Here is a 15,640-nt window from a genome sequence, read left to right on the forward strand (position 1 = left end):
CTGGAGTATATATACTGTATATACCCTGCAGGCAGGAGGGACAGCTGGAGTTGCACAATATTTGTCACTCTGACAAACAGGAAAGATAACGGTTGTGAGAATGGGAAACCTTCCAAGTGTAATGGGGGAAAATGTAAAAATGTGTTTGTAAAATGTATTCATTGATTTAATTTTATACCCAGCGCACACATATGCCGCAGCGCTGTACAGAGAATATTTGGCTAGTCAGATCCGTCCCTGCCCCAGTGGAGCTTACACTCTATATCCCCTACCACATGTACACGCACACACAGACATTCTAGGGTTAATTTTGTTGGAAGCCAATTAACGTACCTGTATATTTTTGGATTGTGGGAGGAAACCGGAGTATCCTGAGGAAACCCACGCAAGTATGGGGAGAATATACAAACTCCACACAGTTAGTGCTACATGGACACAAGTGATGTAAATATCACTTACATGTACATGTCAGAGCAGAAAAGGACCCGTCTGGACATGTCTTCTATAGGAATCAAAAGGTATACGTAATACTTGGATGCCTACCCTCCTAGAATGGCCGTGAGGCTCCCGAAAACAGAGTCCCACTCCTGGCCCCCCGAAAAGGTGGGCAAGCCTCCTGTATGCTCCGGACCCCCCCAGACCCTCCGCATCTCCCTGTCAGTGGTGTATAAATACCATGATTCACAGATTTTTCGGGGAGGGGCCAAGGCTAAAATGAAGCAATTCGCCCTGCCCCCTCTTCGGAGACCCCTAAATCTCGGTATTTGCCGGGACTGTCTCGTGTCCAAACTGCGGTGTAGCGCTCAGTGTCATGTAGCTGCAAATAAGACCAACAGGATACTAGCTGGAATAAGGTCGACATGACTAAAGGTCAATATGGGGCTATGTCAACAGGGTCATTAGGTCGACACCATCATTAGGTCAACATGGGCAAGGTTGACAGTCAAAATGACGAAATGGGGTTTTTCACTTTTTTCTTTAGTCATTGTGCCGACAGGCGGTATTTCATGCCCTACCATCCACTAGGGTGTGGTGGGAGAATAGAACAGTGTGCCGTGTGTAGCAAGGCACCGTGCCCGAAGGATGGCGAGCGCAAGCCATGTGAGGGGACCTGGTGCTAGGTTTCAGTGTCCATGTCAACTGTGTCAACATTTGTGAAAAAAGTAAAAACCCCATGTAGGCCTTGTGATTGTCAATCTTACCCATGTCGACCTAATCCTAACCTCTTACAGTCTGTGAAAGTGTGGAGCTCTCTTCCTGGAGTGGTGGTGTCAAATTGTGTCATTCACGGGAGGCCACGCCCACTTTTTCGCTGCTGTGGGGGCATGTCTAGCGGCTCTGGAAGCTGCTGGCCAGCCCCCAGCCTCGGAAATAGACGCTGTGCGCATACACTGTAACCAAAGGAGGAACTCGATGGATGCGCGTCTTTATTCAGCCTTAACTACTATGTCTCATCGGGGGGGAAAGGGGGGGGCAGTTGGAAGTCCCCCCTTCCTGTCTTGTTTAAAGTTGGGAGGTATGGAATGATCTGATTGTAGTTAAGGAACATGTTCGTACATGTGAGGATCTGCCAGGACTTGTCTTATAAACAATGAGGAATCCTGTGCACTGCAGGCTGCTGTAATGAAAGCTGCAGCCAGCAGAGGCAATGGTGGATGATTGGGAAACTGGTTTGCATAAGAGATCCGTAGTGAATTAGCTCCTTAGAACAGAACGATCCTCACATAATACAGTCAGGCACCACATTGGCCCCCATTCTGATTGATTTGCAAAACTGATTTCCCAGCTTTGCAAGCTAACCAAACACGGCCTGCATGAACATCCCCCCCCCCCCCCCCCGCGCGCGCTGCACGGTGAATGTTCCCGCACGCATGCAGCATTATGGGTCCCCCAGGAAAAGCAGTGGTATAATTTTGTAGTGTATCCACAAAGTCAGCAGCCACTTAGCGCAGTTTCTAATACCCTCAATCTAATACTGATTGGTTAGTGACAGACTGACAGTGCTGTACAGTGACCGCAACAGGAGTCCCATTAATGTAGTGCGGCACACAGACTGTGGTGTTGGCTGGGTGGCACTGCAGCAAACGCTGGTGGCTAGAAGGGCGCTGTGCATAAAGTGGGGTGCTGCAGATCGGTAAGGGGAGTATTGTGGAAGGCTTTGGGCATTGGGCTCCTAGAATTGTGGGGCACTTGGGCAACTGTCCATCAAGCTCATGTACAGATGCTCCTGCATCCATTATAACCCAACATTTTATCTGCACGGCAACGTAAGCATGACGCAAGATGGGAAAGATGTGAATATTGCACTTAACAGAGAGGTTGGGGACACATCCTCAGGCAAAGCCATCACTGTACAGAGGGTATCGTGTAGCATACATGCTACAATAAGATGTATCCGGACATCAGATCTTTTCTGGAGACATTGTGGCAGTGCCGGGTGAATTGTGCACATTGGACTGCTCTTTATAGCTCAGTAATAAACCTAATTCAGAAAATTTTAAAAATTCAGTAAACAAGCTCAAGAAACAGGACAGCCATAATGGGGGGAGGGACCGGACTCCAGCCACGGGCCCAGAGAGAAAGGGGGCCCAGAAGTGGAGTCTATAAAGTGTAAATTGTCATAAACAAAGTTCACATTTCATTTGAGGCAATGTACTGTAGATGTGGAGTAGTAATGCGGGCATTACCGCGGACACTGGAGATCTCACCGGGCCGCTTGTGTTGCCAAGACACAGACTCTCGGTAGCGCAGCTGTCCATTACCCCCTGGCATTTCAGTGTCTGCACTGCGACAGCACTTAAACAGTGTACAGCCAGGAATACGCGGCAGGCTGCCCGTCTGTCTTCAGAGAGGATCCGCTCCACAGCTGTTTGAAATCTCCTGCCAAGCCACAAGCCAATAGGAGCTTGCTACCCCTTGGCAACCCCTGGCATCAATCAGGAATCCCCTGGCATTGAGCACGTAACCTGGAATCGAGCATGTAACTCCTGGCATTGAGAAAGAACCCCCTAGCAATGAGCATGTAGGTAAGCGGCACTTATATGCCATAATATGTATGTGTGTGACATATGTATAATGGGCATCTCAGTGTGTTGCATATGTATAATGGGCATCATGGTGTGTGGCATATGTATAATGGCTGTGTATGGGACAAATCAAGGGGATAACGTTGGCGTATATAAATATGTTTTGGGGTGGGGGGGGGGGGGGGGGGGTAATATAGTTCCCTGACCCCTGCCCTAAGCAATCTACTTTCTGAAATGCTGCGGTGAAGACATTTGTATACCAGTGAATAGAACAATACAGTGGGCCTCATCAGCCACCATGACACCGCCCTGCTCATCTCCACCTTAGCTAACCCTACATAAACATCCATGCCAGGCATCAGCTAGGAACGCAGCTAAAGTGCTGGTCAGAGTCGCTGTGCAGAACTGAACCACATTTCTTTCTGGGTAGTCGAGACCTTGCGCTCATTAGGAATTAATGTCGGACTTTCACCCCTAATAAATCCAACCACAGTTGGCCTGGCGCTGCATAAGAAGGAACGTTAATGGTTATTTAATAACACATACACACACCGCGCCCCTAAATTAATATCTTGGCAATAGATATATGCAATACCGACAATGGGAAAAGTGAACATTAATGATTTTTTTATATGTTCTAAGAGCGCTATATACAATTATTATTAGCAGCTGCCGCAGTCTTGGCACCTGGTTCAGGAAAACATACTTTAATGATTATCATGCTTTGGCCTAACAAGTCAGCAGCGGACTGGGAAATGATGCTATGGGTGGCACGGTCACGTGGGCCTTATACAGTCTCAGCGGACTTTGTTCTGCAATAAATAAATTCCAGCGTTGACACAATGACAAAGTATTTATCTATATTTTATTACAAAATTACACTGCAATTACAGCACAGTGAGACGTGCAATACAAAGACCCTGGAGCCGGATTAAGTGCTGAAATTATTTGGACGCTTCTTTCGGAATCCGTTTAATAGTATATACAGCAAACCCTGTGGAAAGGAACCACCTTGATTTCCTCCCTGTAGTCCCGCGCATAGGGGTTTATTCTAGTTCATTCTTTCTGACAAAATCCTTCTTAGATGGACAAAACCATGTGCACTGCAGGGGGGCAGATGTAACATGTGCAGAGAGAATTAGATTTGGGTGAGTTATTTTGTTTCTGTGCAGGGAAAATACTGACTGCATGATTTTACACTTCAATATAGATCTCACTTTGAAGAAAAACCCCACCCAAATCTAATTCTCTCTGCACAAGTTACATCTGCCCCACCCGCAGTGCACATGGTTTTGTCCATCTAAGAAGGATTTTGTCAGAAAGAATGGACTAGAATAACCCCCTGGGAAATGATGCTATGGGTGGCACGGTCACGTGGGCCTTATACAGTCTCAGCGGACTTTGTTCTGCAATAAATAAATTCCAGCGTTGACACAATGACAAAGTATTTATCTATATTTTATTACAAAATTACACTGCAATTACAGCACAGTGAGACGTGCAATACAAAGACCCAGGAGCCGGATTAAGTGCTGAAATTATTTGGACGCTTCTTTCGGAATCCGTTTAATAGTATATACAGCGAACCCTGTGGAAAGGAACCACTTTGATTTCCTCCCTGTAGTCCCGCGCATAGTCCCAGAGGAAGTGGTCAATCAGGACTGGGTTGATCTCGTTGCTCATTTTCTCTCCTTTCTCCCAGAATAATTCCCGCAGACGCTCACAGATCAGTTCCACCGCCCAAATCGAACAACCGCGGATCTCCATCTCCTCGCGATCTCCGTTCTTGAAAAGCCATCCTGTTTACAAAGCAGCAGAGGATTAAAGAGACTTCCTACAGGCTAGCCTGAAGGTCTGCCACATACCCTAGATCCACCATTGTTATATGACGTCATTAGCCAGTTATGTCATACCACGTTCAGCCCCCCAAAAATCCTGGGGTTTTTCATTGTGGGTAGGATCTGGGTCCAAGCTCCTACCCACCTTTCACACAGCACATTAAACTCGGGTTTATTCCCAGGTAGACCCCTTTCACACAGAACCCTGTGGTCAGCCTTGTAATATTCGGTACTTGTGAGTTATCCGGGCGTCCGATTTTGGATCCGATATCGTATGCGATATCGTATGCGATATCGCATGCAAATCGCATGCAAATCGTAAATACAAAATCGGGAGCCTCACAAGTACCGATTTGCTATTCATTTCATTACCCCACTATCCCCAAAGTGTGTCTATCAACGTGAACCCGAAGCGTGGCGAGCGCAGCGAGCCCGCGAGGGGCGGCGGTACGCGTCCTCCGACCTTTTCATGCCCTACTATCCACTAGGGCGTGGAGTGAGAATAGAATAGTGTGGCGAGCGCAGCGAGCCACCGAGCCCGAAGCGTGGCGAGCGCAGCGAGCCCCGCGAGGGGACGCGGACACCTTCACAGGTATCCGCGTGCCCTTGCGGGCTTCACAGGTGTCCGCGTCCCCTCGCGGGGCTCGCTGCGCTCGCCACGCTTCGGGCTCGGTGGCTCGCTGCGCTCGCCACACTATTCTATTCTCACTCCACGCCCTAGTGGATAGTAGGGCATGAAAAGGTCGGAGGACGCGTACCGCCGCCCCTCGCGGGCTCGCTGCGCTCGCCACGCTTCGGGTTCACGTTGATAGACACACTTTGGGGATAGTGGGGTAATGAAATGAATAGCAAATCTGATGCAAATCGCATGCTAAATCGCATGTAAATCGCAAATCGGATCCGATATCGTATGCGATATCGTATGCGATATCGCATGCAAATCGCATGCAAATCGTAAGTACAAAATCGGACGCCCGGATAACTCACAAGTACCTAATATTCTGTTTGTCATAAGAAATAGACTTTTAGGCAGACAGAGATGAGGTCATGAACAGCCAGTGGCGACTGCTCACTGTATGGCATTAACCATGGCCGACCAGTTACTATGGAGCAGGACTTGAGTTCTGCTGTTTGTTTGCTGTTTTACACAGCAAATAGAGTCTAATGCAGCTGCTGACACTGTGCTGCCTGGCACAGTCTTATGCCAGGAGGAGAAGGGCGCTATTTGGCAGACAGGGTTAATACTCAACCCGCCAGCTCATCCAATGTCTTCTCGAAAAACCCAGGTTGCACCCTTTCAGTCAGCTGGCAACCCGTGTTAGACCCAGTAAAATGGTGTGGAGCCAAATCTCATCGCCCATATAACAGCTTCACAATGACACCGACTTCTCATCTCCCCCTTAGCTACGAGAACCAATCAAACCCTACAGCTTACACAAAACATCCGTACAAGCATCGGCTAGGAGCCCAGCTACGCCGCACTTACATATGTGCCATTACATTATATAATGCTGTACAATGAGGACGGAAGCAGAATGTAACCCTAACGCCTAATCCCAACTACCAGCATGCGGACACTGTCAACATTTCACATGGCAACATTTAAGATGTCATAATAAAGAACCTGTCGACAGTTTGAAAATATTGACGTGGCGCCTGTTGATGGTTTGAACCATTTGGACATTCTGATGTAGACACTGTGGTGTCAGTAATTATGAACGTTGCTGATACCCATTCAACCAGATACCAAAGATAAAGGGGGGGGGGTGTAAGTGACCTTGGGTCACACAGTGGCGCTGGTATAACACTGGTGGACAGATAAATAGATTTTGAGTTTAGCTGCTGCCTCCTATCAGGGGAATTGTGTGCCCCTGTAGACCGCTATGGGGTGATGCAATTGGCAGTGGCCGGGCTGTGCAGGGCGAATGGAGGAGGTATAAAACACCGGAGCAGAGGCAGTGAGGGGTCCATCTGAGGAAGCCGCCGAGCAAAGTGAGAGGCGGAGCCAATTGCATCACCCCATAGCGGTCTCCACGCCACAGGTATAAGGGTTAACACCCTATTAGCACCTGGAACTTGTTCCCATGCCAAAAGGAGTATTGTGCTATATACTACAAAGAGGGACAGTTATAAATCGGCTCTGAGAAAGGAAATGGTGCCCAACACCCATCTAAAAAGGAGATCTGCTTACTAATGGGACTGGTAACTATTATCTTATTTATAGCCTCATTATAAATATTCAATCAACAGAAAGAACTTTCATAACAGACAAAATAATCCTCACAAGGAACATTTAAATATTGTCTCAGAATTTTTATGTCTTGTGTGTCCTGTTAATTGAAGTGCAATTGTGTTTATATGATATGTATGAATTGTTGTTTATTTTATTAAAAGAAAGAGAAATCTTTTTAAATTTGCATTATATATTATTAGAGTAAAGCAGCGCCACCTAGAGGTGTCAGCATATTGCTGTCACCTCTATACATTTCTTGCAAAGACAAAGATGGCAGTCCCCAAACAAGCTTACACTCTAATAGGTCAGAGATCCATTCTAAGGGTCCCATTTATCAAGCATAATATTTTGCGGATAAGTCCCCAAAAACAGTTCTGGGGTTAGTCGCAAATATTAAATATCCCCTGTCACGGACCCACCGGTCGCCTGCTCCGATACGTCAATCTGAGCAGCGCCGGCCGTGACTGGGGTTCACTCAGGACACTCGGGTCCTTTCTTTGAGGTACACTGCCACCAGCCAAAACCTGATTTTAGCGCCTGAAACTGCGCAAGGGGCGGCTTGGCTCGCCCCTGACCACACAATACAAGATAACAATGGAAACGTTTTTCAGCCGTTCTCTTCCGAGGCTAATGAGTCTTAGGAACACAGAACCAGAACTGGGAATATGTATTATTTATTCCTAGAAATACTACAGAGCTTTAGAAAATAGTTACAAGATTTTACAATGATTTTAAAAGTACACACAAGTTTTAAATGCAAATTTCAGAAATAAAATAAAAGGAAAAAAAGACAGAACCGTATCCTACAATCCTGAAGTGGGGGGGTCCTCCACAAGAAATCTCTCGTCGCCTACAGCCTGCTTGCTAGACCCCCAGGTAGTGACACTGACTATAGGGAGAAGAGTCTTAGTTATACCTTGCAGACTCCCTCCTCCCTCCCACCCTTGGGATTCCACTCTTTCCATGCTGAAGGAGTGTGGAAGGTCCCTGGCAATCTACAGTCTGCTGTTTTCAAAGTGATTGATCCTCTTCCCTTGCATAGCAGACCCACTGATAAGAGATGTTAAGGAAGGGGACAAACTCTAACCTCTTCTCCTGGACCATGGTTTATGAGGGGCTCAGATCTTATCTGACATCCTGACTCCGGAGGAGTCCACAGATGTCACACTGAGGGGATACAGGCCTCAAACTCAAACCAGGGTCACCTACAGTTTACATACAAGACATGTCCTGATTCCAATACTCACAGGAGACATAACTATTACACCCATATCAGACATACATTGCTTGAACAGATAATCATAACAGGAGGCGTACGTTAATTTGATCGATCACCTGATCTGATCGTTACACCTCCCCCTTTTAAAATGGCGCACAGAGGCGGTGACCCACGTCACCGTCTCATCAGTGCGCTATTAACTACATCACCTGGACAGGTAGCAGTGGTCTCTGTGCTGAGACAGACTGCCACTGATTCTGCGGGATCTGTACTAACACTTCACTATACTTGACGTCTGTCATGGCACCACCTGACGCCATAGCCGTGGCTAGGGTGGGCAATGGGCATAGTCCCTGTCCCTCTCGCAGGAGATGGCAAACTAAAAGCACACAGGTGTCCTCGAACCCATAGTCTGTGAGCACACTGATATAGGGGGAGCTGTGTCCATCCCGGCTGATATTGACACAGCCCACCACAGCTGTGCGTCTGACTCCTGGACACGGATTCTCCCCTGCAGCTGGCAGTTTGGCCTTACTCACTGAGATCAGTACCAGACCATCCCGCCACACCCCAAACGGCCATCCCCCTGGGACTCGTAACTCGGCACGTTTAACTATACCACAGGTGTGGGGCATTCTCCCAGCACTATATACAGACTTAAACATGTCTTCCCAGCACCTCTCCTGAGCTGACTGACCCCCCCTCCCCTTCACTGGGGGGAAGGTCCACTCACTCAACACCTCACACCTCATCCTTTTGTGAGGAGATTCGCCCTCTGTGTCTGTGTGTGTGAATTGTGAAGGGGGGCACGTTTCTGCAAGGGGGAATACCAGCAGGTCCTTGTCCCCTGTCTTGGGAACATCCCAGCTCAGCTTTCCTGAGGTTAATATAGCTGAGTTTACCTGTGCTTCGCGGGCCCTCCCACCCTTCTGATACACACAGCAGCTTCCCTACTAGCCACTGGCTCTATTCCTAAAACAACCCTTTCACTGTACCCAGGGGTATCTTTCCCTATTCCCAGGTATGGGGCAGCCTGTGCAGGGTTGATTCTCAGTTCTGCGTGGAAAGCCGAGCTTTCCATGGCAGTCCAGGACACCTTCCTGAGCCTGACCTTCCCTCCCAGACCCGCAGGTTCTGTGCCTGGGGTGGTGCCACTGAGGTTCTCAGGAGAGGCATCCGTTATCCAGTGATGCTGGAAAAATGCACTCTCTGGAGGGTTCTCAGTGTCTGGAGGTAACCCCTGCTGTGTTCCTGTATCTGTTCTTGTGTGGCTACAGTAAGGAGGGGGGTTTGGGGGGAAAGCTGCAGTAAGGGACACTCTCTCCCTATCTGACAGGTCTACAGTGCACACAGGACCCACCGGGTCACTTATTATACCTGGTACCACATTTCCCACAGTAGCGCAAGACATCACATTATCAACAGTAACATCAATATCATAACCTGGGGAGACATCCTGCAATACCTGCAAATTAGCCTGTGCATCTTCCACAACACATGGGGCCCATCCTGCTGGCTTACAATTGCACCGTGGCAAACCCGCTATATCTGGATCCCATTGTCTCTGAGCAGGAATGACGTTATCTGAGCATGTTGTCACCAGTAACTTATTGGCAGGTACATGCGCTGCCTGCAACCAACTCAGATCTGTCCCATTTGTGCAGTTAGAGTCCCATGGCCCGATGTCGCAACCAGACATCACTGGAGGAACAGGGTTAACGTCTAGCACAGCAACCTTAATGACATCACCAGCAGCACTCCTACCACTGGTGAGTGAGGGTGTCTCATTCCCAACTAGATTAGGGCATTCATTTAACCCCACAAACTGGCAAGGATTACCCACTATACCTGTCTCTAACTCACCCTCCACCTCTACCGAAGGTACGGCACTATCACAGATCATCCCAGGGGCTTCACACAAAATAACAACATTGCAATGTTCAGCATGGTTACATACTACCTGAGATGCATCATATGGTTCAGAAGGGTTAGCGACAGATATGTGTGGAGTTAATAAAAGTCCCACATCAGTAGTCCCACACATACTTGTGTGCATACAGTCAGAAAGTCCCATTCCTATTTCCGACATAGTCTCTCCCCTGCATACTTTCACTATGCAGCCAGCCTCTTCCGGCAACAAATCTGGAGCAACGGGTGGGAACATGCTGCTCACATCTTCCAGCAGTTTAAACTGGGCCTTGTGATGTGAGGTCTCTGGAACAGGTTCCACACCGATTGTAGCAGGCCCGGGTACCATGTCCATGAGGGAAACCCTGGTAGGCTGTGTCGTTGGTTCCATAGCTGGTGATAGAAGCTGTTCCAGGCGATTCCTTTCAGCATCTGCCCAGCGGCACTGCTCTTTCCACCATGGAGTATCGAGCTTTTTACAATCATAAGCATATTGCTGCGCTATTTCAAAACAGTCCGTCAGGTCTCTCAGCAGTAACCAAGGAGTCGCATCGGGACCCCAGGTTAGAAACTCACTGCGATACATGCCGAAAACATTGCGCTCATCATTTCGTGCACGGGTGAGCCGCTTGATCATCTCCCAGCGGGAATTGTTGGGGCAGGAGATACCTTGCAGCTGACATTCTGTAGTGAGTTCTTCTGGGCTCATAAGCCTAAACGGATAATCATCACCATATGGGTCAGAATACTCACTGGGCTCTTCTGGTGCTGTAGGGGATTGGTACTCTGCAGTCTCCCTGACTGCCACACATCCTACAGTCTCCCTGGTACTAGCAGAGATGTCACCTCTCTGAGCATCGGTTGTAGTGTCCAGGGCCAGATCATTATTCACAACCAAGCTGACACTCACTTGGCTTCCTCTGTCTGCTTCCAAGACAGGGAACTGTGCATGACGCGGTCCGGTGAAATTCGCGTCAGCGGTCATTTGGGACCTCTGTCCCTTGTTAGGCTCCCCATGATTGATAACAGAGTCCACATCATGATCCAACACATTATTTACTTCTGCAGACAGTAAAAGTTCAGTACGAAGCCCATCTCCTGCTAACTCAGTAGCCACGGCAGATAAAGTCTCACGTAAAGGTTCGCCATCATGATGCCCTGTATCATCCTCCACTGGTTCACCAACAGCGATCAGCCCCCTGAGCCTCACCAGTTCCAACTGGTACTCACGCTGGGCCTGACGCTCTGCAGCCTCTCGTACGGCTTTGCGCTCCTCAGCCTCTCGTACGGCTTTGCGCTTCTCAGCCTCTCGTACGGCTTTGCGCTCCTCAGCCTCTCGTCTGGCTTTGCACTCCGCAGCCTCTCTGTCGACAATGCCTTGGCAGAACTGCACCAGCTGCAAAGCGAATACGGGGTTCACATTCTCCAATTGCCTGCTAGCAGCTAGAAGGTCGCTCGGCAGTGTAGACTTGCTGGGTCCAGCAGAAGTGTTTGACCCTGGCGCGGAATCGTTTGTACTGTCCAGTGCTGACTGAGCCCCTGGGGTAGGATTGTCCATGGACTGGTTTCCTCCAGCAGCTAGAGTCCGATCGGCATCCACTAGTGCCTGAATCATACGTTTTCTACTCTGGCCAGACCAAGGGATATTCCTCTGCACACACACGACCGCCAGGTCATCTCTCCTCATCTGCTGGTAATCAGCCATCCGGAGTCTCACACTTGTCAAATAAAATGATAGTAAAGAAAACAAGAGAAGGGAGGGGAACAGAAATTGCATCCACTGTGTGACTTTTAAAACTATAGTAAAGCTCTGAGTTCTGATTCTGGTGATGTGGGTATTTCTCACAAAATTCTACCCACACTCACTTAAGTTCTTAAAGAGAAAAATGAATTCTCCACCCCACCGCTTGCCGCCAAATGTCACGGACCCACCGGTCGCCTGCTCCGATACGTCAATCTGAGCAGCGCCGGCCGTGACTGGGGTTCACTCAGGACACTCGGGTCCTTTCTTTGAGGTACACTGCCACCAGCCAAAACCTGATTTTAGCGCCTGAAACTGCGCAAGGGGCGGCTTGGCTCGCCCCTGACCACACAATACAAGATAACAATGGAAACGTTTTTCAGCCGTTCTCTTCCGAGGCTAATGAGTCTTAGGAACACAGAACCAGAACTGGGAATATGTATTATTTATTCCTAGAAATACTACAGAGCTTTAGAAAATAGTTACAAGATTTTACAATGATTTTAAAAGTACACACAAGTTTTAAATGCAAATTTCAGAAATAAAATAAAAGGAAAAAAAGACAGAACCGTATCCTACAATCCTGAAGTGGGGGGGTCCTCCACAAGAAATCTCTCGTCGCCTACAGCCTGCTTGCTAGACCCCCAGGTAGTGACACTGACTATAGGGAGAAGAGTCTTAGTTATACCTTGCAGACTCCCTCCTCCCTCCCACCCTTGGGATTCCACTCTTTCCATGCTGAAGGAGTGTGGAAGGTCCCTGGCAATCTACAGTCTGCTGTTTTCAAAGTGATTGATCCTCTTCCCTTGCATAGCAGACCCACTGATAAGAGATGTTAAGGAAGGGGACAAACTCTAACCTCTTCTCCTGGACCATGGTTTATGAGGGGCTCAGATCTTATCTGACATCCTGACTCCGGAGGAGTCCACAGATGTCACACTGAGGGGATACAGGCCTCAAACTCAAACCAGGGTCACCTACAGTTTACATACAAGACATGTCCTGATTCCAATACTCACAGGAGACATAACTATTACACCCATATCAGACATACATTGCTTGAACAGATAATCATAACAGGAGGCGTACGTTAATTTGATCGATCACCTGATCTGATCGTTACATCCCCTGAATATATCTAGGAGGAAACGCAGCAGGAATCTCTGATCCATCCTGCCCCGCAGACAGTGAGTTTCTATGGGGAAAGACGGCGGTAGCCCATTGTAGCTTATGTGCTACAGACTGCACGGGCGGCAGGGCACTACGGTCGGCTTGGGGTCAGCACTAACTGCGCACGCGCAGACACTCGGCACCGCGAAGCAGAGCCATACATTTGGCCGAAAGGATCGCATATTGCACTGCGGTCATGTAGTAATTAGGCCCCTAAAACAGCAATTGACTTCCATATTCTGCTTCCTCCCATTGTGGAGAAGGATTTTCCTTAAGCACACGTGCAGCAGTAAGGCTAGGAGTCATTACAGTGTACAAACCTTCTTTCAGCTTTTTCAACAGCCCTTCTGAATATCGCATTGTTCCGAAATGGACCAGGGCCTGGGGAATCCTGTAGTCCGCAAACATGGTTATATTATGGATGTCCGAGAAACAGCCGTCATTCTTTCCTTCCAATACTCCCCAGGTGTCTCCTACCAGGATCTGAGCCCGCTTGTAGAACGCCACCTGTTGACCCTGACGGACACAGACAATATATTAAGTTTGGTGATTTGCAAAGCAAGGATACACTTATGCTGGGTACACACTAGGACGATGTATCCACTGATCTAACTGATGATTGGTAAGTGCAAGCACAAGTACCAATTTGTTGGCCCCAGGGGTGTAACTAGAACTTTGTGGGGCCATAGCAAAATCTAGAAATCTAGTGGCAGGAGAGAGGGGAATGAGAGAGAGGGTGTCAGGGTGTGGGGGGGGGGGGGGGGGGGGCGGGGCGGGGTCAGAGAGATTAGTGAGTTAGAGAGGGAGATAGAAATAGAGGGTGTTACACTGTTGGCTAATAGAAACAAAGGGAATTAGAAGAGAGAGGAGCATGTTGGGTAGAGCGAGTAGGAGAGACACTACTTGACTACAGCACAAGACGGGTGGAGGCATAAACAGACAGATAAACAGGGAAGCATTGATGGGAATACAGATGAACAGACAGAGCACCATATGTGGGCATAGATGGAGAGACAGGCGGATGGGAAGGGGCATAGATGGGCGAATGGATAGACCGATGGGAGGGGCATGGACAGACAAACGGGCTGATAGAGCCCCATATGGTGCAATAAACAAAAGGGCAGGAAAGGACATAAATGGACAACGGCAGCAGTAGCGGATAGCTGGACAGACAGAGCACCACATGGGGGCATAGATGGACGGACGGGAGGGGGCATAAACGGATGGACACAGCCAGACCCTCTTACTATAAATTTTGGAGGGGATACAGCGTAGAATGCCCCCAAAAGCAATCCCACTGCAGCCTCTAAAAAAAACATACTTTTAATTTTGTACTTTTAGTGACTGCCGCTGCTCAGTGTTCGAGGCCCAGCAGTAACAGCGTACTTACTGGGAGGGAGGCGGAACTGCTTGTTCTAAACAATCTGGAAGATTAGGAGCACCCGCAGCAGCGGCGTCAGGGCTGTGCGGGTGACTGACGTGCACTGATTGTGCGTGCACAGTGCGTGTGCGTCTGATACAAGTGACGCACCGCGTGCAGTGAGGTTTCGCCATGTGATCACCGTACACCTGCATTATATTTAATTATTACATTAGGCTCAAACCTGGAAGATCCCTTCGTCTCTATAGGAAGGAAAATTCTCCACCACCAGATGCATTAACTTCACGGCACTTTTCTCGCTCTTCTTCACGCAGTTCAGGAACGAGCCTCCGAACTTCTCTGTGAGAATCTTCCCAGTTTGGTGAAGGATCTCCAGGCGTTCCTCAATCATCGGTAAGGGGAAATCGGAATCACTGCGCACAACATGCTTCAGCTGGTCCATGGTTATGTTAGAGTAGTAAGACGCAGTGGTGAGGGGTACGCCTGCTCCAAGGGAAATAACGAGAGAACATTTATTAGAATGCTGACGTCAGACCATTAACAGGTAACAGGGAGCATATGTCAGATTCGGGTTACACATCGTTCCAACGTCTTAATACAAACTGACGGTATAACAAGCCATCTAGCCAATGGGAAGAGGGGTAAGGGGTCCGTTCTCCGGCATACACTGCCCAGAGCTATTTAATCCCAGAACTACAATCAACCTGCGAGCAGCCCCAAGACAGCAGAGAAGCCTAATACCGCTCATATCCTAGTGCTAAGTTCTAGCACCCTGCATCTTTGAAAACCTGTGTAGTGCCACTTGCTGACCTGGGGTGTCGCTCTGTGCTGTCCTCTGTATATCTGTGCTGAAATACAGACCACGCTCTGCTAGAAGCACCACAGCAGATAGCGACACCCCAGGCAGGGAATAAGAACTGCACAGATTTTGAAAAAATGCAGGGTGCTGGAATGACCAATAATATCCTCCAAAACAGCTCCAAGCACTTTATCCGGGAGACCAAACCCGCGACGGAAATTGCCCCACAGTATCATCAAATGTTTTTTTCAACCTAAATGCAGTCCGAGTGTAACATTTATAACCATAAATGGCTCGTTAGGAATAACCAAGAGGAATCCTGTAT

The 15,640-nt window shown here is 48.5% G+C and overlaps 1 protein-coding gene across 3 annotated transcripts in view; it reads right to left on the reverse strand.

The window, feature by feature from the left end:
- Window positions 1-4,468: 4,468 nt before the first annotated feature.
- Window positions 4,469-15,640, reverse strand: part of QNG1 (Q-nucleotide N-glycosylase 1) — a 33,227-nt gene continuing 22,055 nt past the window's right edge. For all 3 annotated transcript variants that reach the window (XM_083154361.1, XM_083154362.1, XM_083154363.1), the window contains exons 3-5: window positions 14,740-14,999; window positions 13,456-13,651; window positions 4,469-4,825 (exon numbers count right to left, since the gene is read on the reverse strand). In XM_083154361.1, coding sequence (XP_083010487.1) covers window positions 4,593-4,825; window positions 13,456-13,651; window positions 14,740-14,999 — 689 coding nt within the window. In that variant the 3' untranslated portion in view covers window positions 4,469-4,592. The remainder of the gene's footprint in view (window positions 4,826-13,455; window positions 13,652-14,739; window positions 15,000-15,640) is intronic.

Source organism: Crinia signifera, chromosome 7, assembly GCF_055691185.1.
Source record: "Crinia signifera chromosome 7, ASM5569118v1, whole genome shotgun sequence".
NCBI classification, from domain to species: Eukaryota; Metazoa; Chordata; class Amphibia; order Anura; family Myobatrachidae; genus Crinia; species Crinia signifera.